The 21,347-nt window shown below is 40.5% G+C and overlaps 5 protein-coding genes across 5 annotated transcripts in view; 3 read left to right on the plus strand and 2 right to left on the minus strand.

Annotated features, from left to right (window-relative positions):
- itgav (integrin, alpha V) overlaps positions 1-21,347 on the plus strand; it is a 118,467-nt gene that overhangs the window by 23,280 nt on the left and 73,840 nt on the right. The window lies entirely within an intron of this gene.
- On the minus strand, positions 7,077-8,009 carry LOC117819893 (olfactory receptor 11A1-like). Its single transcript, XM_034693409.1, has one exon. The coding sequence runs from the start codon at positions 8,007-8,009 to the stop codon at positions 7,077-7,079; it is 933 nt and encodes a 310-aa protein (XP_034549300.1).
- Positions 9,674-15,665, minus strand: LOC117820282 (olfactory receptor 11A1-like). Its single transcript, XM_034694006.1, has 4 exons — positions 14,747-15,665; positions 11,717-11,817; positions 10,319-10,403; positions 9,674-9,999 (listed from the first exon to the last, which is right to left on the minus strand). Exons 1-4 carry the CDS (start codon positions 15,663-15,665, stop codon positions 9,674-9,676), a joined length of 1,431 nt encoding a protein of 476 aa, XP_034549897.1.
- Positions 17,481-18,457, plus strand: LOC117819892 (olfactory receptor 4D6-like). Its single transcript, XM_034693408.1, has one exon. The coding sequence runs from the start codon at positions 17,481-17,483 to the stop codon at positions 18,426-18,428; it is 948 nt and encodes a 315-aa protein (XP_034549299.1). The 3' UTR covers positions 18,429-18,457.
- On the plus strand, positions 20,603-21,151 carry LOC117820285 (putative olfactory receptor 13C6). The gene has a single exon (XM_034694009.1). It carries the CDS (start codon positions 20,603-20,605, stop codon positions 21,149-21,151), a length of 549 nt encoding a protein of 182 aa, XP_034549900.1.

A 21,347-nucleotide genomic window follows, 5' to 3' on the forward strand; every position in this document is an offset into this window, starting at 1 on the left:
AAGGAGACACCTGGAGAGGGGTCACTGGGAGGAACGGCCAGCCCAATCTAAACATGAGTGGTGTTCTGTTCCTGGACTTCTGTGCTAGTCATGGACTGTCCATAACGAACACCATGTTTGAGCGTGGTGGTTCATAAGTGTACTCAGTACCAGATCACCCGCAACCAAAGATCAATGATCGACTTTAGAGTGTTGTCTGATCTGCTGACGTATGTTTTGAACACCTGGGTAAAGAGAGGTGCAGAGCTGTCAACTGATCACCACCTGGTGGTGAGTTGGATCAGATGGTGGGGGAGGCTGCCAGACAGACCTGATGAACCTAAACAAGTAGTGAAGGTGAACTGGGAATGTCTGGTGGAGGCCCCTTTCTGTGAGATCTCCAACTCTCACCTCCAGAAAGACTTCTCATACAACATGGGAGGATGGGGACGTGGAATCCGAATGGACCATGTTCAAGGCCTCCACTGTGAAAGCGGCTGCTAGAAGGTGTTGCCTAAATGCCATTGGTGCCTGTCATGGCAAAAACCCTCGAACCCAGTGGTTGCAACGGACGCCGTTAGGCTGAAAAAGGAGGCCTTTCAGGCTTGGCTAGCCCAGGGGTCTCTAGAGGCGTCTGACAGGTACTGGGTGGCTCGGTGGGTTGCAGCATCGCTGGTTGGCGAAGCATAAACCAAGGCATGGGAGGAGTTCGGGGAGGCCATGTAGAACATCTTTAGGTTGGCCTCAAGGAGGTTTTGGCAAACCGTCAGGCGGCTAAGGAAGGGAAAGCAGGGCCGTACCCAGGCTGTTTTCCGCAGGGGTGGAGAATTGCTGTCCCAGACTGGGGACATCGTTGGGCGGTGGAAGGAACACTGTGAGGAGCTCTTAGATCCAGCTGACATGTCCTTCTCCGAGGTTGCAGTTTCTGAAGCCTCGTGAAGCCTCGTCGATTTCCTTGGCAGAGGTCGCTTAGGTAGTCAAAAATCTCCTCAGTGGCAAGGCCCCAGGGGTGAATGAGATTAGCCCTGAGATGCTGAAGGCTCTGGACATTGTTGGGTTGTCTTGGCTGACACGCCTCTTCAGTGTTGCCCAGAGGTCTGGGTCAGTGCCTGTGGAGTGGCAGACCAGGGTAGTGGTTGCCATTTTTAAAAAAGGGGGTCAGAGATTGTGCTTCAATTATAGGAGTACCACACTTCTCAGTCTCTTGGGTAAAGTTTACTCTAGGGTGCTGCCAATTGTCAAACCTTGGATACAGGCGGAGTAATGTGGTTTTGGTCCTGGCATGGGACATTGGACCAGCTCTTTTCCCCTCCAAGGCTCTCCAAGGCTCTTGGAGGGGGAACGGGAGTTTGCTTATCCAGTCTACATGTGTATTGTGGACTTGGAGAATAGCTACAATTGTGTTCCAAGGGGGCTCTTGTGGGGGGTTCTGCGAGAGTATGGGGCTCAGGGGCTGTTACTAGGAGCTACCCGATCCCTATATGACCAAAGTGAGAGCTGTGTCTGTATACTATGCACAAAGTCGGACACGTTCTTAGTGTGTGTTGGCCTCCGCCAGGGTTGCTCCTTGTCGCCGATCCTGTTTGTCATTTTTATGGACAGGATCTCAAGGCGCAGCCGGGGGGAGGGTCTCCTGTCTGGGGGCCTCAAAATTTCATCTCTGCTTTATGCAGACGATGTGTTTCTGTCTGCTTCTTCTAGCTTGGACCTTCAGCAGGCATTGGGGCAATTTGCAGCTGAGTGCGAAGCAGCTGGGATAATAGCCAGCACCTCCAAATCTGAGGCCATCGTTCTCTGCCGGAAAATGGTGGAGTGCTCTCTCTGTGGGGAGCAAGTCTTTACCCCAAGTGGGGGAGTTTTGTAATCTCCAGGTCTTTTTTGCGAGTGGGGGTAAAATGGAGCTTGAGATCGACAGGCGGATTGGTGGTGAGTCAGCAGTTATGCAGGCATTGTACCTAGGGGGTAAGTATTTCTATATTCTACATAATATAATAAGAAAAAGTAGGGTTGGTGTATATGTAAATCACACAATATTACTCAAAATTGAAAGGACAAATTAAGTCAGAACTATTTGATTGATAACAACTTTTCCACTTTATTGTTGTTGAAATACTGAAGTTGTATTTTAGTTCCAACTCAGCTAAATTGTGAATTTTTATTACAACAAAGATATCGATATTAAGAGTTGAAATATCGATATCATATTGGAGGTCAAAGTATCACGATATATTGCTGTATCGATACTTTTTCACACCTCTAATTGTATAGCACCGTTGTGGTGAAGAGAGAGCTGATCTGAAAGGCAAAGATTTCATTTCACCAGTTGGTCTATGTTCCAACCGTCAACTATGGTCATGAGCTGTGGATCATGACCTAGTGGTGGGCGATATGACCTAAATTTTAATCACGGTATTTTTCCTTCATATCGCGATAACGGTATTATATCACGGTTTTCCAACATGAAATGTGGTAGTCTTTTGAAAACATGATTCTGGCTCTGTTTGTTCTGTGTTGTAAGTGTACACAGTTTAATTGCGTTATTTTACGCTTGTCCGAATGTTTCCAATACTTTTAATGTTTTAATATAAAGCACATTGAGATGCCCTCGTGTATGTCTTGCCTTGCCTTGCCTTGTACACATCCTAGCAGGTGGAAAATGTCTACTAATGTGTTAGAAAAAAGTCTTGGCCACATTGTGCTTTTGGAAGAGTTGTTATACTTTATTCATTTAGTCTTTCAAGTCAAGTAGATCCAGGCAAAGACAGAATTAACAAATTGAGTAATAAAACTATGGTGTATAATCATTAAAGGTTGAGCAATTAAATTAACCACTTAAAGTAGTTCCTAAATGACCCCTGTATTTACCAGATACAAAGCAATAATGCATCCCTAATTAAATGTTACAGCTTAACTGAAGAATACTATGATATCTTTATTTATTATTTTGCTTCAAAATGTTTATTTTGATGCCACTTCTTTTGTTAAAAATGTTCAGTACCTTTATCTAATATGAAATATATCTTCAAGGACTTGCCTTTGCCTATTTACCTGTTAGCCTTATTAATTAGGTTGTATCACACATTAGGCTTTGAGGTTTGACCACAGACACTTACATATAGCGATGTGCAGCCTGTGTCCAAAACAGGGTAGCCTGTTGAGCTGCAGTGCTCTAACCCCACTGTTTGCCCCACTGTCCGTCATCATGCACACCATAGGGCCCTATGAATTCTGTTTTATTTTTTCCAAATTCCGTTTTTTATTTTTTATACTTCCGTTTTTTACCCTTTACACTTATTTTACACCATATAGTGTGTGCTTTTTGTGTCAGTGAATAAAATGTCTGTTAATGAAATCCTTAAATGTATTGATGCAACACTCTGTTTTTCACATGGCTTTTGGAGGACAAGTGTTCATCACACTTATTTTTATGTTTCCATTCAACAGTATGTTGGCAGAATTTGCTGAAAGCATGTCACCTGACACAGAGAAGTCATTTGGGAACTGTTCAGCTCTGTATTGTAACGGATTGGTTGTTTGGTGTTTGCTAGGGTTAGTTATTAATTAGTTATGATGTTAGTTAATTAGTTGAATCAGAATCAGAATCAGCTTTATTCGCCAGGTATGCTTGAACACACAAGGAATTTGACTTTAGTAAACTGTGCTCTCTTTGTACAAGGCATAAGAATAAGAATAAGAATAAGAACTACAATGAAAAAAAAAGTAAAAAATATAATAACAATAACCTTAGCTATAAATACAAGAAACAAAAAATAGGCTTGACTAATATGTACAGGCTAAAATAATATGATAAAGTGCAGTGGTGAGTTGCAGAGGTAGTTTTTACATTATAAAAATAGAAGTTAAATAGTACAAAAAATAGAAATATGGAATTCTGCTTGGAGAATTTTTGCATTGTGTATCTACATGTATATTTACAGAGAGTATTTATCTGACAGGTATGACACTGTTATGGTTTAGTGTTCATCAGAGTGACAGCCTGGGGGAAGAAACTGTTCTTATGGCGGGTTGTTTTGGCGCACAGTGATCTGTAGCCCCTGCCGGAGGGGAGGAGTTTGAAGAATTTGTGTCCAGGGTGTGAGGGGTCAGCGGTGATGCTACCTGCCCGTTTCCTGGCCCGGGACCGGAACAAGTCCTGGATGGGGGGCAGGTCGACACCGATGATTTTCTCTGCAGTCCTTATAGTCCGTTGCAGTCTGTGTTTGTCTAGTTTGGTTGCAGAGCCAAACCAGACAGTGATTGAGGTGCACAGAACAGACTTGATGATGGAGGTGTAGAACATGATCAGCAGCTCCTGGGGCAGGTTGAACTTCCTGAGCTGACGCAGGAAGTACATCCTCTGCTGGGCCTTTTTCCTGATTGTGTCTATGTGGGAGGTCCACCTCAGGTCCCGGGAAATAGTAGATCCCAGGAACCTGAAAGAGTCCACAGTAGACACAGTGCTGTTCAGGATGGTGAGGGGGGGGAGTGGGGGGGGGGCTTCTCCTGAAGTCCACTGTCATCTCTACCGTCTTGAGCGGGTTCAGCTCCAGATGGTTCTGACTACACCAGAACCATCTGGAGCTGAACCCAGCTAGTTGATGATCAGTTTTACGTGATGTCAGTGAATGTGCTGACCAGGATAGCAGGCTTGTGATTGGGTGATGGAGAATGGAGGCGGGAGATGTGTGTGTGTGTGTGTGTGTGTGTGTGTGTGTGTGTGTGTGTGTGTGTGTGTGTGTGTGTGTGTGTGTGTGTGTGACAGAGAGCAGAGAGAAGGAAAAAGAAAGGCAGAGGAATGAATGAATCAGAGCCCGGTTCGGAGCAATTATTTCACCTGTGTGCTCGTCTGGGAAAAAATATGTTAGGAGGCATGTGCTGTGCATATTCCAGTCATTATATTGGCTGATATATGGCTCTGTGGTGTGGCTGGACAGACCACAGATCAGCGGTGTTTTGGTTCGCTGTTTCGCTTTCTGCACACCGTTAAATGTTTACTTCCTCTAGTAAGGGACGACAGTGACTCCGTGTCACCAGTGTCACCGGCCCTTAAAAGTGTATGCGCATTTACTTTTAAGAAAATCTCCGACATACAACTACTTGGCCCAAATTATGTGAAAACAACGCTTTACCGCGGTAATTTCGGTATTGCAAAATCCACTTCGTGGTAACATTATACCGGTGACGGTGATGATACCGGTTTACCGCACACCCCTATCATGACCTAAAAAAAAAGATCGCGGATACAAGTGGCTGAAACAAGGTTTCCTCCAAAGGGTGCCTAGGCTCAACCTTAGAGATATGGTAAGGAGGTCAGAGTAGAGCCGCTGCTCTTTCGTATCGAAAGGAGTCAGTTGAGGTGGTTCGGGTATTTGATAAGGATGCCTCCCATATACCTCCCTTTAAAGTAGTCCCAAACACGTCCAACTGGGAGAAGGCCCCAGAGTAGACACAGAACTTATTGGAGGGATTATGTATCCCACCTGGTCTGGGATCACCTTGGAATCCCCCAGGAGGAGCTGGAAAGGGTTGCTTGGGAGAGGGATGTTTGGGTTGTTCTGCTTGGACTGTTGCCTCCGCAACCCGACCCTGGATAAGAGGAAGTCAATGGATCGATGGATTGATGGATGGATATATTTCTAGTTCACAAAAACTCAAATTCAATGGAGGCTTGGAAACATCTATTCTGACTCTCTGACTGGAATGAACTTGCCAAGTCCAGTAACTTAGCACTGTTCTAAGCCAGACGTCACCACAGTCAGGATTTCACTTACTTTCTACAATATAGGACTTAAAAACCACGTTATGAACAGTCCCTCCAGGAAGTTGCGATTTTGCGCTGTGCGTCTAATCTTTAGAAATAAAAGTGATGCATTCCTGTGACAGGCTGAGTTATTATTTGAGTGGCGCAGTGTCAGCTTGGTCTCTAACTGCAGCAGGTGTGCTTTATAAACTAGCTCTCCCCACCTCCATGCATCTGTCTCATCTTCATTGAGGATTTTTACCCCCGGTGTGCGTTAGTGACAAAGACAATACCCAGGGACGTCTGTTTACTATTTGAGGTTTGACGTTTTTGCTGCTATTACCGTAAAAAGCTTTGTGTCTAGAGCTTGATTTGTTCCAGTTTGGTGAAACATCAGACACATTTATTTAGTTTTGATCCACTCCTAGTCATCAAAGATGCAGATGCATTTCAGAGTGCCGTGAACTGACTGTCTCAGTGCGCCTGTCACTGCAGGTACATTCAAGGACCGTCATAAATATGCAATACAGCCCTTTCATGGCATTTTTCTGTGAATCAAGAAAATCAAATTACAGTCACAGTGGTCACATCAAGCATGTTTTCTATAAACAACTGTAATTTAACATATTTACTTGCCCCTGAGATGTTATTGGGGAAAAAAGCTTTTAAAAAAATGTGCGACTTTCACTGCAATTTTTTCAAAAAGCCGTCACAAAATCAGGCTTTTTGGGCCGCAACAATCACAAAAAAAATCCTGTGAAATCCTGGAGGGACTGTGTGAAATAGTTTCTCTATTACTTTTTAGAAGCGTTGTGTGATAAAAGAAAAATAAGAACTCAAAACAAGTGCTTTCGGGTGCAACGTTTTTTTAAGTTTTTATTTTCAGGCTGGACTGTTGATAATGTATCTTTCTTTATAAGCAATAAATAACTTAATCATTATTCATTGTTCATTGCAGGGAAGTCAAGGGAAGTTTATTTATAAAGCACCAGTCATACAAAGAGCTATTCAAAGTGGTTTATAGTGTAAAACAAAACAGTAATACTAAGAACATTAAAATAAATATGTCATGAAGCAAACATAAACACTACTAAGTAAGATATTTAAAAATATTAGCAAGAAATAAATTAGAATGTTTAATTAAAACTCAGTTTGTTAAAGAAAAACTCACTAAAATCAGTAGAATTCATTGAAAATGTAAAAGTTTGTAGTTCAAAGAAAACAAAAAGGTAAACAAATAGTTTGAATCCATTAGAAGAAAGAAAAAACTGAGTAAAAGAGGAGTGTTTTCTCATTCCAAGGACAATAGGAGCCACATCATTATGCACAATTGAAAAATTACCCTCAAAATAAAAGATTATTTTACTTGACAGAACAACCTCTTGAGGTGTTTATGAATTTCTTTCATTTTTAGTCCATATATGATTGGATTAAAGAGAGGATTATATAAAATCAGTTGTAAGGTCATTATCAAACGTGCAGCTTTTGGAATGTATGATTCCAGTCGAACTGCAATGACGTCGTACGCAATCAGCAAGGAGAAACTGATTAAAACCAGCAGATGTGGTAGACAGGTCTGTGCAGCTTTTCTCCTGACTTCCCTACAACTTCTATAGGATACAACACATATCTTTGTGTATGTGAAAATAATGTAGAGCAGAGGAAAAATGGCAAGGTTAAGAAACATTATTACACCATAGACAGTAATCACTCTTGAGGTCACACAGTGAAGCTTGAAAACAGAGTTGTTGCAAAAGATTCCTATCAAAGTGAAGCCACAGATTTTTCTGTATGAACTCAATGCAGCTTGTGCTGCTAACTGCAAGGAAGGCAGAAGCCAGGCCAAAACTAAGAAAATAATAATAGTGGTTTTGTTCATAATGATTGGATGTTGCAGAGGTTTACATATAGAGACATATCGGTCATAAGCCATGGCTGCCAACAGTAAGAACTCTGACCCAGCTGAACAGTAAAACATGAAAAATTGAAAGTGACACATTGAATGAGATATGACCTGTTTCTCAGATAAAATATCAACCAGAAGCTTTAGGTACGTAATGGTGCTGTAAAATACAGAGTTAATTAGCAGAGCTGCAATGAAAACATACATAGGTTCATGAAGGTTTTGATGTTTCACAATCAGGCATACAATAGTTGAATTAAAGCAGATTATCAGAATATAAACTGTGAAAATAACCACCAAATACAGATATCTGTACTTTTCCATTTCCACATACCCACCAAGAGTTATAAAGGGTATATTCAATGTTTCATTCCAGTCTTCATCCATTTGGAGTGTCAATAAAAAACAATCTTATAAACAGGTGATTATCAGGCACAAGTTAGATACAAGAGAAGAAATATGACTTCAAAGTAGACGTGCTGCATCATCTGTGAGTGAATGGCATATACACTCACAAGTACCCAGCTAGAATGTGTTCATCTCTCCGCTAAGAAAGTGCTCCGTTTTTGTCGACTGTTTTTATCAGACAGTTTCACCCTCCATGGATCCAATTAAACTTTCTGACGACATGTTTAACAACATCAGCAAACTCATGAGTCCAGTCCTAAACTTCCGTTTGTTGCTTCCACCAATGATTGGGCTCTGTGCCCATTTTAATTACCTAAGTCAAATATTGAGTGATCATGTAAATGTATGTCATTGTTTAATCACAATGGGTTCAACAAGACCTGTTATGTAACACTAAAACGTTTTGGTTGTCAATGCTTTTATTTTGAAATGCAGGCTTTTGTTTTGGTGACTTTCCTTTGAGTTTTTTCTATTGATCAGCATGGTAGCCATTTTTGAGCACATTTCCAGTGGATCACACAATCTAGTTCCATCCTGCTTTCGTTCAACAGTTTGGGAGTTGCCAGTAAGATATATATTTGATTTGACAGTTGATAAATGCATATAAAATATTATTTTACGTAAATGAGACACAGTATTTTATATTCATTGATGTTTGTCTGACTTACTTGTATTTGTTGTTTATTTCAGTTTTACCTTTCTCTCATTAAAATTCCTGCCAATTACAACACCTGGCCTTTTTTTAGAGGATATTTTGGGAGAACAAGTTAGGCTAGCTGTTTCGCACTGATGAAAACAGTATAAGACCCCTACAATGAACACTCACAAGCAGCCGGCTGAGTGCCTTGTGTTGGAGTTTTCCCTAGAGAATGAGAAGGTCTCCTTGCAACTTAAGGTCACAGCAGGGAAGGCTCTGACTGTCATTTGTTCATCTGCACCAAATGGCAATTTGGAGTATTCAGCCCTCTTGGATTTTTTGGGTGGGGTTCTGGAAGGGACCACAGCTGGGTACTCCATTGTTCTTCTGGGGGACTCTGACGCCTGCGTTTGCGATGAAGGAGACACCTGGAGAGGGGTCATTAGGAGGAACGGCCAGCCCAATCTAAACGTGAGTAGTGTTCTGTTCCTGGACTTCTGTACTAGTCATGGACTGTCCATAACGAACACCATGTTTGAGCGTGGTGGTTCATAAGTGTACTCAGTACCAGATCACCCGCAACCAAAGATCAATGATCGACTTTAGAGTGTTGTCTGATCTGCTGACGTATGTTTTGAACACCTGGGTAAAGAGAGGTGCAGAGCTGTCAACTGATCACCACCTGGTGGTGTGTTGGATCAGATGGTGGGGGAGGCTGCCAGACAGACCTGATGAACCTAAACAAGTAGTGAAGGTGAACTGGGAATGTCTGGTGGAGGCCCCATTCTGTGAGATCGTCAACTCTCACCTCCAGAAAGACTTCTCATACATCCCGTGGGAGGATGGGGACGTGGAATCCGAATGGACCATGTTCAAGGCCTCCACTGTGAAACGGCTGCTAGAAGGTGTGGCCTAAAGGCCATTGGTGCCTGTCATGGCAAAAACCCTCGAACCCAGTGGTTGCAACGGCGGTGAGGGAAGCCGTTAGGCTGATAAAGGAGGCCTTTCAGGCTTGGCTAGCCCAGGGGTCTCTAGAGGCGGCTGACAGGTACTGGGTGGCTCGGTGGATTGCAGCATCGCTGGTTGGCGAAGCACAAACCCAGGCATGGGAGGAGTTCGGGGAGGCCATGTAGAACATCTTTAGGTTGGCCTCAAGGAGGTTTTGGCAAACCGTCAGGTGGCTAAGGAAGGGAAAGCAGGGCCGTACCCAGGCTGTTTTCCGCAGGGGTGGAGAATTGCTGTCCCAGACTGGGGACTTCGTTCGGCGTTGGAAGGAACACTGTGAGGAGCTCTTAGATCCAGCTGACATGTCCTTCTCCGAGGTTGCAGTATCTGAAGCCACGGGAAGCCTCGTCAAATTTCTTGGCAGAGGTCGCTTAGGTAGTCAAAAATCTCCTCAGTGGCAAGGCCCCAGGGGTGAATGAGATTAGCCGTGAGATACTGAAGGCTCTGGACATTGTTGGGTTGTCTTGGCTGACACGCCTCTCCAGTGTTGCCCAGAGGTCTGGGTCAGTGCCTGTGGAGTGGCAGACCAGGGTAGTGGTTGCCATTTTTAAAAAATAGGGTCAGAGATTGTGCTTCAATTATAGGAGTACCACACTTCTCAGTCTCTTGGGTAAAGTTTACTCTAGGGTGCTGCCAATTGTCAAACCTTGGATACAGGCGGAGTAATGTGGTTTTGGTCCTGGCATGGGACATTGGACCAGCTCTTTTCCCCTCCAAGGCTCTCCAAGTCTCTTGGAGGGGGAACGGGAGTTTGCTTATCCAGTCTACATGTGTATTGTGGACTTGGAGAATACCTACAATTGTGTTCCAAGGGGGCTCTTGTGGGGGGTTCTGCGAGAGTATGGGGCTCAGGGGCTGTTACTAGGAGCTACCCGATCCCTATATGACCAAAGTGAGAGCTGTGTCTGTATACTATGCACAAAGTCGGACACGTTCTTAGTGTGTGTTGGCCTCCGCCAGGGTTGCTCCTTGTCGCCGATCCTGTTTGTCATTTTTATGGACAGGATCTCAAGGCGCAGCCGGGGGGAGGGTCTCCTGTCTGGGGGCCTCAGAATTTCATCTCTGCTTTATGCAGATGATGTGTTTCTGTCTGCTTCTTCTAGCTTGGACCTTCAGCAGGCATTGGGGCAGTTTGCAGCTGAGTGCGAAGCAGCTGGGATAATAGCCAGCACCTCCAAGTCTGAGGCCATGGTTCTCTGCCGGAAAATGGTGGAGTGCTCTCTCTGTGGGGAGCAAGTCTTTGCCCCAAGTGGGGGAGTTTTGTAATCTCCAGGTCTTTTTTGCGAGTGGGGGTAAAATGGAGCCTGAGATTGACAGGCGGATTGGTGGTGAGTCAGCAGTTATGCAGGCATTGTACCTAGGGGTGAGTATTGCCAAAACCTCACAATAAGATATGCATCACCATACTTGGGTCACGATACGATAGTATCACAAGATATCAGGTATCACAATATTGTGATATATTTATATATTCTACATAATATAATAAGAAAAAGTAGGGTTGGTGTATATGTAAATCACACAATATTACTCAAAATTGAAAGGACAAATTAAGTCAAAACTATTTGATTGAAAACAACTTTTCCACTTTATTGTTTTTGAAATACTGAAGTTGTATTTTAGTTCCAACTCGGCGAAATTGATATCGATATTAAGAGTTGAAATATCGATATCATATTGGTGGTCAAAGTATCACGATATATTGCTGTATCGATACTTTTTCACACCTCTAATTGTATAGCACCGTTGTGGTGAAGAGGGAGCTGATCTGCAAGGCAAATATTTCAATTTACCAGTCGGTCTACGTTCCAACCTTCACCTATGGTCATGAGCTGTGGGTCATGTGGGTCAGCCTTAGAGATATGGTAAGCAGGTCAGAGTAGAGCCGCTGCTCCTTTGCATCGAAAGGAGTCAGTTGAGGTGGTTCGGGTATTTGATAAGGATGCCTCCCATATACCTCCCTTTAAAGTAGTCCTAGACACATCCAACTGGGAGAAGGCCCCAGTGTAGACACAGAACTTATTGGAGGGATTATATATCCCACCTGGTCTGGGATCACCTCGGAATCCTCCAGGAGGAGCTGGAAAGGGTTGCTTGGGAGAGGGATGTTTGGGTTGATCTGCTTGGACTGTTGCCTCCGCAACCCTGGATAAGAGGAAGTCAATGGATCGATGGATTGATGGATGGATATATTTCTAGTTCACAAAAACTCAAATTCAATGGAGGCTTGGAAACATCTATTCTGACTCTCTGACTGGAATGAACTTGCCAAGTCCAGTAACTTAGCACTGTTCTAAGCCAGACGTCACCACAGTCAGGATTTCACTTACTTTCTACAATATAGAACTTAAAAACCACGTTATGAACTCAGGGTGAGCCCGACTAAGGATTTGCTTAGTCGAATCTGATTCATCAGATTTTGCCCATAGTCGACGAATAGTCGAATGTTTGTTGTTTTTCCTTATTGACCCAAAGTCTGCATGATGGTGACCGCATGACAATATTACGCATAACCCTTTACATTTAAGAGATTCGTAGCTTAAAGTAAAAGGGACAACAGAATATTACAAGCATAAACTTAGATTTTTTAAATCTATATTGCAAAAACAACGAGGTGATGAAGGAGAGAAACTCAAATAAGGCCACCATCCGTTAAACATGGAACAACGCGCCGTTATAGAGAAAGGAATCAGGAGATATTTAAACAGTGTTCACACAGTGGAGAGCAGCGCTGCGGAGGGTAGTTTGTCCAACTTAAGACTAAACATGTTTATAATGTTCTAAATCAAACCTGAACCAGCTAAAGGGTTTTTAAATCTCTTAACAGTACCTTTTAAAACAGTCTTTCATCGCGTCTTTGTCCGCGTGAGTCTTTACAAATTGTACAAGAGGAAAAACCATCATGTGTACGGGCAGAAGTGCGCTCCTTGCTTTGTTAACTGTAAATCCTGCCTTTGAGAATATCCTCCCTGATGGCGTGGAGGTGGATGGGATGCTGTGGATTGTTTTTGAGGCTTCGGACAGCTTTGGGTATTCCTGCTTGTTCTTTTGGCCCTGTACAGTTTTTGTGTGGTCCGATAATCCTTGATCTCACAGCCCTCTTCATGAAGCTGCTCCTCATCTTCATTACTATTTTTAGGATCAACTGAAGTTTTATTTCCTGACATTTTGAGCTACCATGAACGTAGAAAGACTTAAAGGCCAGCTGAGGTACGTCTGCTCCACAGGTCCCCGCTAAATGGTCCACCTTTAATTACCAGGGGAGATTTAATTACCACCTTAAGGAGATTTAACACTTCAAGAGCTGTTCTCAGAATTACATTAAATAAGTCTGTATTTATATAAAAATAGGATTTATGAGACACTATTTTTACGGGAAACAGGAAAATAATGTAAAATTAGACATTGAGCAACCCCATGGTTTGAATGGAATGATCCACATTTCATATGCAAATATTCGACTATGAGATTGGCAGTCGACTAAGGCTCGTTAGAACGAATCGTCGAATATTCGACTATTTGGGGTCACCCCTATTATGAACAGTCCATCCAGGAAGTTGCGATTTTGCGCTGTTCATCTAATCTTTAGAAATAAAAGTGATGCATTCCTGTGACAGGCTGAGTTATTATTTGAGTGGCCCAGTGTCAGCTTGGTCTCTAACTGCAGCAGGTGTGCTTTATAAACTAGCTCTCCCCACCTCCATGCATCTGTCTCATCTTCATTGAGGATTTTTACCCCCAGTGTGCGTTAGTGACAAAGACATAACCGGGGGACGTCTGACTATTTGAGGTTTGACGTTTTTGCTGCAATTACCGTAAAAAGCTTTGTGTCTAGAGCTTGATTTGTTCAAGTTTGGTGAAACATCAGACACATTTATTAAGTTTTGATCCACTCCTAGTCATCAAAGATGCAGATGCATTTCAGAGTGCCGTGAACTGACTGTCTGTCAGTGCGCCTGTCACTGCAGGTACATTCAAGGACCGTCGTAAATATGCAATACAGCCCTTTCATGGCATTTTTCTGTGAATCAAGAAAATCAAATTACAGTCACAGTGGTCACATCAAGCATGTTTTCTATAAACAACTGTAATTTAACATATTTACTTGCCCCTGAGATGTTATTGGGGAAAAAAGCTTTTAAAAAAATGTGCGACTTTCACTGCAATTTTTTCAAAAAGCCGTCACAAAATCAGGCTTTTTGGGCCGCAACAATCACAAAAAAAATCCTGTGAAATCCTGGAGGGACTGTGTGAAATAGTTTCTCTATTACTTTTTAGAAGCGTTGTGTGATAAAAGAAAAATAAGAACTCAAAACAAGTGCTTTCGGGTGCAACGTTTTTTTTTTTTGTTTTTTTTTCAGGCTGGACTGTTGATAATGTATCTTTCTTTATAAGCAATAAATAACTTAATCATTATTCATTGTTCATTGCAGGGAAGTCAAGGGAAGTTTATTTATAAAGCACCAGTCATACAAAGAGCTATTCAAAGTGGTTTATAGTGTACAACAAAACAGTAATACTAAGAACATTAAAATAAATATGTCATGAAGCAAACATAAACACTAGTAAGTAAGATATTTAAAAATATTAGCAAGAAATAAATTAGAATGTTTAATTAAAACTTAGTTTGTTAAAGAAAAACTCAGAAAAATCTGTAGAATTCATTGAAAATGCAAAAGTTTGTAGTTCAAAGAAAACAAAAAGGTAAACAAATAGTTTGAATCCATTAGAAGGAAGAAAAAACTGAGTAAAAGAGGAATGTTTTCAGTTTGGACTTGAAAGTGGTAAGAGTCAGGATTAGTCAGACATTATCAGGAGGTATTCCGTGGCTGTGCTGATAAATAAGAAGGTCTTATTAAAGTAGGTATTAAAACTTGCATTTCTTAATCTTAATCAAGTCGCAATAATGTTTGAATTATCTTTTCTTAAGTATTGACCTTTAAAAAGTTACTGTCCTCTTTATTAAACCAGAACTTTAGAAAAAATAATTAAAAATCATTCCAAGGACAATAGGAGCCACATCATTATGCACAATTGAAAAATGACTGTCAAAATAAAAGATTATTTTACTTACAGAACAACCTCTTGAGGTGTTTATGAATTTCTTTCATTTTTAGTCCATATATGATTGGATTGAAGAGAGGATTATATAAAATCAGTTGTAAGGTCATTATCAAACGTGCAGCTTTTGGAATGTATGATTCCAGTCGAACTGCAATGACGTCGTACGCAATCAGCAAAAGGAAACCGATTAAAACCAGCAGGTGTGGTAGACAGGTCTGTGCAGCTTTTCTCCTGACTTCCCTACAACTTCTATAGGATACAACACATATCTTTGTGTATGTGAAAATAATGTAGAGCATAGGGAAAATGCCAAGGTTAAGAAACATTATTACACCATAGACAGTAATCACTCTTGAGCTCACACAGTGAAGCTTGAAAACAGAGTTGTTGCAAAAGATTCCTATCAAAGTGAAGCCACAGATTTTTCTGTATGAACTCAATGCAGCTTGTGCTGCTAACTGCAAGGAAGGCAGAAGCCAGGCCAAAACTAAGAAAATAGTAATAGTGGTTTTGTTCATAATGATTGGATGTTGCAGAGGTTTACATATAGAGACATATCTGTCATAAGCCATGGCTGCCAACAGTAAGACCTCTGACCCACAGGAAGAGTAAAACATGAAATATTGAAAGTGACACATTGAATGAGATATGACCTGTTTCTCAGATAAAATATCAACCAGAAGCTTTGGGTACGTAATGGTGCTGTAAAATACAGAGTTAATTAGCAGAGCTGCAATGAAAACATACATAGGCTCATGAAGGTTTTGATGTTTCACAATCAGGCATACAATAGTTGAATTAAAGCAGATTATCAGAATATAAACTGTGAAAATAATCATAAAATACAGATATCTGTACTTTTCCATTTCCACATACCCACCAAGAGTTATAAAGGGTATATTCAATGTTTCATTCCAGTCTTCATCCATTTGAAGTGTCAATAAAAAACAATCTTATAAACAGGTGATTATCAGGCACAAGTTAGATACAAGAGAAGAAATATGACTTCAAAGTAGACATGCTGCATCATCTGTGAGTGAATGGCATATACACTCGCAAGTACCCAGCTAGAATGTGTTCATCTCTCCGCTAAGTGCTCTGTTTTTGTCGACTGTTTTTATCAGACAGTTTCACCCTCCATGGATCCAATTAATATTTCTGATGACATGTTGAACAACATCAGCAAACTTAAGAGTCCAGTCCTTAACTCCTGTTTGTTGCTTCCACCAATGATTGGGCTGTGTACACTTTAGGCCTGACAGCTTCTGATTAAGTGAAAGTTTTAACACTGACTATCTGAAGCAGTGGAGTAGAATCTATCTCCAGACCATATTTCACTGAGATTGAAAGTAATCTTCCTCTCCCGCCTGGATGTTGTGCAATACATTTTTTGAACTTTTTAGGGTAAAAGCATGTACTGAAAATCAGATGAAATATAGTCTAAATGTGCATAGATGTGTAATGTTGGGGTTATGCCACAGCACTGCTGACCTGTCATCTGAGGTTGTAAAAGACAATCAATGTAAATGTAGGAGCCACAGGGATCAAACAATGCTGAGTTTGTATGAGGCTCCTGCTGTTTGTTCAGACATCATGCCTGTCATTATCCTGTAGTTAATACTTAGTATTTTGGAAGATCCCTCATTGAGTCTTTTCACTATACTAGTAAGGACTAAAAGGAGGCACTAAGAGGTATCCCAATCAAATGACTGAATCAACTCAAGAGGCTCCTTTTGATGCAGCAGTGGAATGGCTATACTGCAAACTGCCTCCAGATGTCTGCACTCCTGATCGTATCTCTAGGCCTAGTCCAGCCACCTTTTTGAGTATGGTAATTTTGGCTGCTCGTATCAGCAATCCCGTTCTTTTCCATATTCCAAGAATCCCTGTGAACACGGGAACTGTCTTGGCCTGAGCTAACCAGCACAGGCATATGGACGTTGACCTGCAAGGAGGGCAGAATGCTGGTGGTGGTAGCTCTGCTTGTGTTAGCCACACTCAGCAAACCGATGTGACATTGCTCACCAGCAGACTCTATGATCCCATGTTTAGCTTGGTTAACTAAGCTGTGCTCATTTGACTATTTTCTCACCTCTAAACTTGTCCTTTAGTCGGAATTGAACTTCCCTTTGAACTACCTGGAAATAAGTTGCTTTGGAACATCCCAATCTGCAACTCACTGAGCCGAGGTGAGGAGGAAAGTCAGGAGGGGTAGACAGAATGGCTTTTGACCTCAGGAGGCCTAGGGCATGAAGTTGGAGTATGTGATGGCAAAGTAGTCTAATACAGGGAATATACATAACCAACACTAACATTCACAGGAACAAGCTGCTTCTATTTTCAAACTCATACTAAGAAGGCCATACAGATCTATGTTAAGTATGAATACATGACACATGACTCAGAGAAGACCTCTCTCTGTCAGTCAACATTTTGAAGGGATACATATGGGCAAATGTCTTTCAGAAAGAGGTGAATGAAACAGTGCTTTGACCTCAGGCCTCCTGAGTTATGAAAGTTCTCTCCGTGATGTTTGGACTGAAAGTTTAATAAGATCCCTTGGGGGAGGAGTGATCAAATAAAAGACCCACCAAACTCCGGCAGTTTACAGTTTGATCTTTGCAGATGAACACATGTATACATTTCAAGTTCAGGTACCTTTAGATTAATAGGAAACTCCAGTGCTGTTATGTGTTTCTAAATTAGTTAAATTAAGACTGTTCATTCAGTCCACGATAACAATGATGGATGATAAGTTTAATGTTACATATATATCTTTTAATGGGTATGTGGAAGTTCAGAGGTACAGGTATCTTTATTTTTTTATCATGTTAACAGTATATTTTTTAATAATATGTTGTAACTCTACCATTGTGTTCCTTATCTGGAAACAGAAAAACCTTCATGAACCAATGTACATTTTTATTGCAGCTTTGCTCACCAACTCTGTTGTTCTCAGCAGTGCTGTCTATCCAAAATTCTTGATTGACTTTTTATCAGAGAGACAAATTATATCTTATTCAGCTTGTCTATTTCAGTTTTTTATATTTTACTCTATAGGTAGCTCAGAGTTCTTACTCTTGTCAGCCATGGCCTATGACAGGTACGTGTCTATATGCAAACCTCTGCAATATCCAACTATCATGAGAAAAAACACAGTGTGTACTTTACTGTTTTTCGCTTGGCTTGTTCCTGCTTGTCACATTGCTATCCCAGCAATACTGAGTGCAAAAAATAGATTGTGCCATTTTACTTTAAAAGCAATATTCTGTAATAATACCATATACAGGCTTCAATGTGTGAGGTCACGATTAATTACTATATATGGTGTGGTATCTTTAGTAGATCTTGCACTTATCCCTTTGCTTTTTATAATTTTTACTTACATTAAGATACTTATTGTTGCGTTTCAAAGTTGTAGGGAAGTCAGGAAAAAAGCAGCTGAAACCTGTTTACCACACCTGTTGGTCTTAATCAGTTACTCTTGTTTGTGTGCATATGATATCAGCATAGCACGAGTGGAATCTAATATTCCCAAAACTGCACGCTTCATTATGATGTTGCAGACAGTTTTTTATAACCCTTTGTTAAATCCGCTCATATACGGGCTGAAAATGAAAGAAATTTCCAAACATCTTAAAAAGTTGTTTTTTCCTGCCAAAACAGTTTTGTGTATTAAAACTGATCACTGATGCACTGTTATGTCTTCTGAAATGTTTGTGCAGAGATGGGAATCCTTAAAAGGTATTAAACTTTGTATTTCCTTTGTTTCTTGGTGAAACACCTTTTTTAACTTTACTAATGTAATGCTCAACAAATCAGCCACATTCATACAAATAATATATTTTTATTTGACATCAAGTCATCGTCTCCTCATGGGCTTCTTGTCTGTGTTGATCTTTTTAAGATGAGCATTCACAAAGCAAAACTGAGCCCTTTTTAAAGGTTATTGTTTTAGCAGTAGCATGCTCTTTGGACATATTAAGATGAAATAACAGTTCATAAATAACAGAATGTTTCAATGTAGATGGCTGATGTAGAAGTTGAAAGTTTAAACGTTCTCCTGTACCAGAAATAATTCTCTCATCTTGTTGTACTTCAAAGATTGTACTTTGCATTTCATTTTAGCTTTTAAACTAAGTTTATTGATGTGTCACTGTTGCGAGTTGTTCTTTTTCTACCTCCACACAAACCCCACTCACTGTCCATTACAGCCCACATGACTGAGGAGAAAATCTCTTTTACTTAAAGCTTTCACTTCAAGTTTTCAAGGATAATACAAATATGTGTGTGTTAGCTTAACAGTGCTGTGGGGTGGTCAAGTGTAATCTGCATTGATTTTTAAAGTTGAATCATGTCTTTTGTCTTGTCTGAACAGACATGTATGTTTGCAACATTGCATCAAACCTTTTAAAAACATAAGGAAACCAAAAACAAAATAAACCATTATGATATTTTTAGACAGTCATGTCTTATTATGTATGCTTAGTTAAGCTCTCTATAATGGATATACTTGGACCAGTCTGAGTCAACTCAAAGTTATCTGACCCTTTGTTTGTAAGAAAGAGAGTGCAGAGCTCTTTAGACTGCCTTAGCCAAAGCTTCTCCCATTCCATAATTTATTAGTTTTAAAGTAACACATACACAGAGATACATTCACTACCTTTAAATTATTGCACATCAACTCCTCAGAAATGGCAGTACATAAATGATACTAAGAACAATCCCATTAATAAAGAATATACTATGATACTAATAGAAACATGAATGCAGAATGTTTATCATTAGCATAGTAATTAAGGCCAAAAATGTTTAACTTGAAACCACATCATTATGCACAATTGAAAAATGACTTGTCAAAATAAAATTTAATTTTACTTGATGGAACAACCTCTTGATGTTTTTATTAATTTCTTTAATGTTTAGTCCATATATGATTGGACTGAAGAGAGAACAATATAAAATTAGTTGTAAGGTCATTATCAAACGTGCAGATTTTTGGAATATATGATTCCAGTCGAACTATACTGACATCATAGGCAACCAGCAAGGAGAAATTGATTAAAACCAGCAAGGGTGGTAAACAGGTCTGTGCAGCTTTTCTCCTGACTTCCCTACAACTTCTATAGGATATTATGCAGAGTCTATGATCCCATGTTTACCTACAGTATACAAAGTTGTGCTAACTTGACTGTTTTCTGTCCGTTTTCTAACCTCTAAGCTTGTCCTTTAGTCGGAATTGAACTTCCCTTTGAACTACCTGGAAATAAGTTGCTTTGGAACATCCCAATCTGCAACTCACTGAGCCGAGGTGCGGACGAAAGTCAGAAGGGATAGACAGAATGGCTTTTGACCTCAGGAGGCCTAGGGCATGAAGTTGGAGTATGTGATGGCAAAGTAGTCTAATACAGGGAATATACATAACCAACACTAACATTCACAGGAACAAGCTGCTTCTATTTTCAAACTCATACTAAGAAGGCCATACAGATCTATGTTAAGTGTGAATACATGACACATGACTCAGAGGAGACCTCTCTCTGTCAGTCAACATTTTGAAGGGATACATATGGGCAAATGTCTTTCAGAAAGAGGTGAATGAAACAGTGCTTTGACCTCAGGCCTCCTGAGTTATGAAAGTTCTCTCCGTGATGTTTGGACTGAAAGTTTAATAAGATCCCTTGGGGGAGGAGTGATCAAATAAAAGACCCACCAAACTCCGGCAGTTTACAGTTTGATCTTTGCAGATGAACACATGTATACATTTCAAGTTCAGGTACCTTTAGATTAATAGGAAACTCCAGTGCTGTTATGTGTTTCTAAATTAGTTAAATTAAGACTGTTCATTCAGTCCACGATAACAATGATGGATGATAAGTTTAATGTTACATATATATCTTTTAATGGGTATGTGGAAGTTCAGAGGTACAGGTATCTTTATTTTTTTATCATGTTAACAGTATATTTTTTAATAATATGTTGTAACTCTACCATTGTGTACCTTATCTGGAAACAGAAAAACCTTCATGAACCAATGTACATTTTTATTGCAGCTTTGCTCACCAACTCTGTTGTTCTCAGCAGTGCTGTCTATCCAAAATTCTTGATTGACTTTTTATCAGAGAGACAAATTATATCTTATTCAGCTTGTCTATTTCAGTTTTTTATATTTTACTCTATAGGTAGCTCAGAGTTCTTACTCTTGTCAGCCATGGCCTATGACAGGTACGTGTCTATATGCAAACCTCTGCAATATCCAACTATCATGAGAAAAAACACAGTGTGTACTTTACTGTTTTTCGCTTGGCTTGTTCCTGCTTGTCACATTGCTATCCCAGCAATACTGAGTGCAAAAAATAGATTGTGCCATTTTACTCTAAAAGCAATATTCTGTATTAATACCATATACATCTGATTTTTCTCAATACCAACCTGAGGACATTAATAATGTTTGCTTGAGTTTGGTTCTGGTTCGGTTTACCTGAGTTGGTTCTGGTTCTGTTTGCTTGAGTTTGGTTCTGGTTCGGTTCTGGTTCTGTTCTGGTAAGGTTCTGGTTCGGTTCTGTTCTGGTTCGATTCTGGTTCAGGTCTGGTTCGGTTCTGGTACGGTT

Source organism: Notolabrus celidotus, chromosome 10, assembly GCF_009762535.1.
Source record: "Notolabrus celidotus isolate fNotCel1 chromosome 10, fNotCel1.pri, whole genome shotgun sequence".
Lineage (NCBI taxonomy): Eukaryota > Metazoa > Chordata > Actinopteri > Labriformes > Labridae > Notolabrus > Notolabrus celidotus.

What these genes read in the sequence shown, in the direction of transcription:
- LOC117820282 (XM_034694006.1), bottom strand. Translation starts at nt 15,665, where the DNA reads ATGGATGAAGACTGGAATGAAACATTGAATATACCCTTTATAACTCTT. An exon ending in ACACCTCAAGAGGTTGTTCT is followed by an intron (nt 11,818 to 14,746) that starts GTAAGTAAAATA and finishes CCTCTTATCCAG; the next exon opens with GGTTGCGGAGGCAACAGTCC. An exon ending in TTACTCCGCCTGTATCCAAG is followed by an intron (nt 10,000 to 10,318) that starts GTTTGACAATTG and finishes CCGTGGCTTCAG; the next exon opens with ATACTGCAACCTCGGAGAAG.
- LOC117819893 (XM_034693409.1), bottom strand. Translation starts at nt 8,009, where the DNA reads ATGGATGAAGACTGGAATGAAACATTGAATATACCCTTTATAACTCTT.
- LOC117820285 (XM_034694009.1), top strand. Translation starts at nt 20,603, where the DNA reads ATGGATGATAAGTTTAATGTTACATATATATCTTTTAATGGGTATGTG.
- LOC117819892 (XM_034693408.1), top strand. Translation starts at nt 17,481, where the DNA reads ATGGATGATAAGTTTAATGTTACATATATATCTTTTAATGGGTATGTG.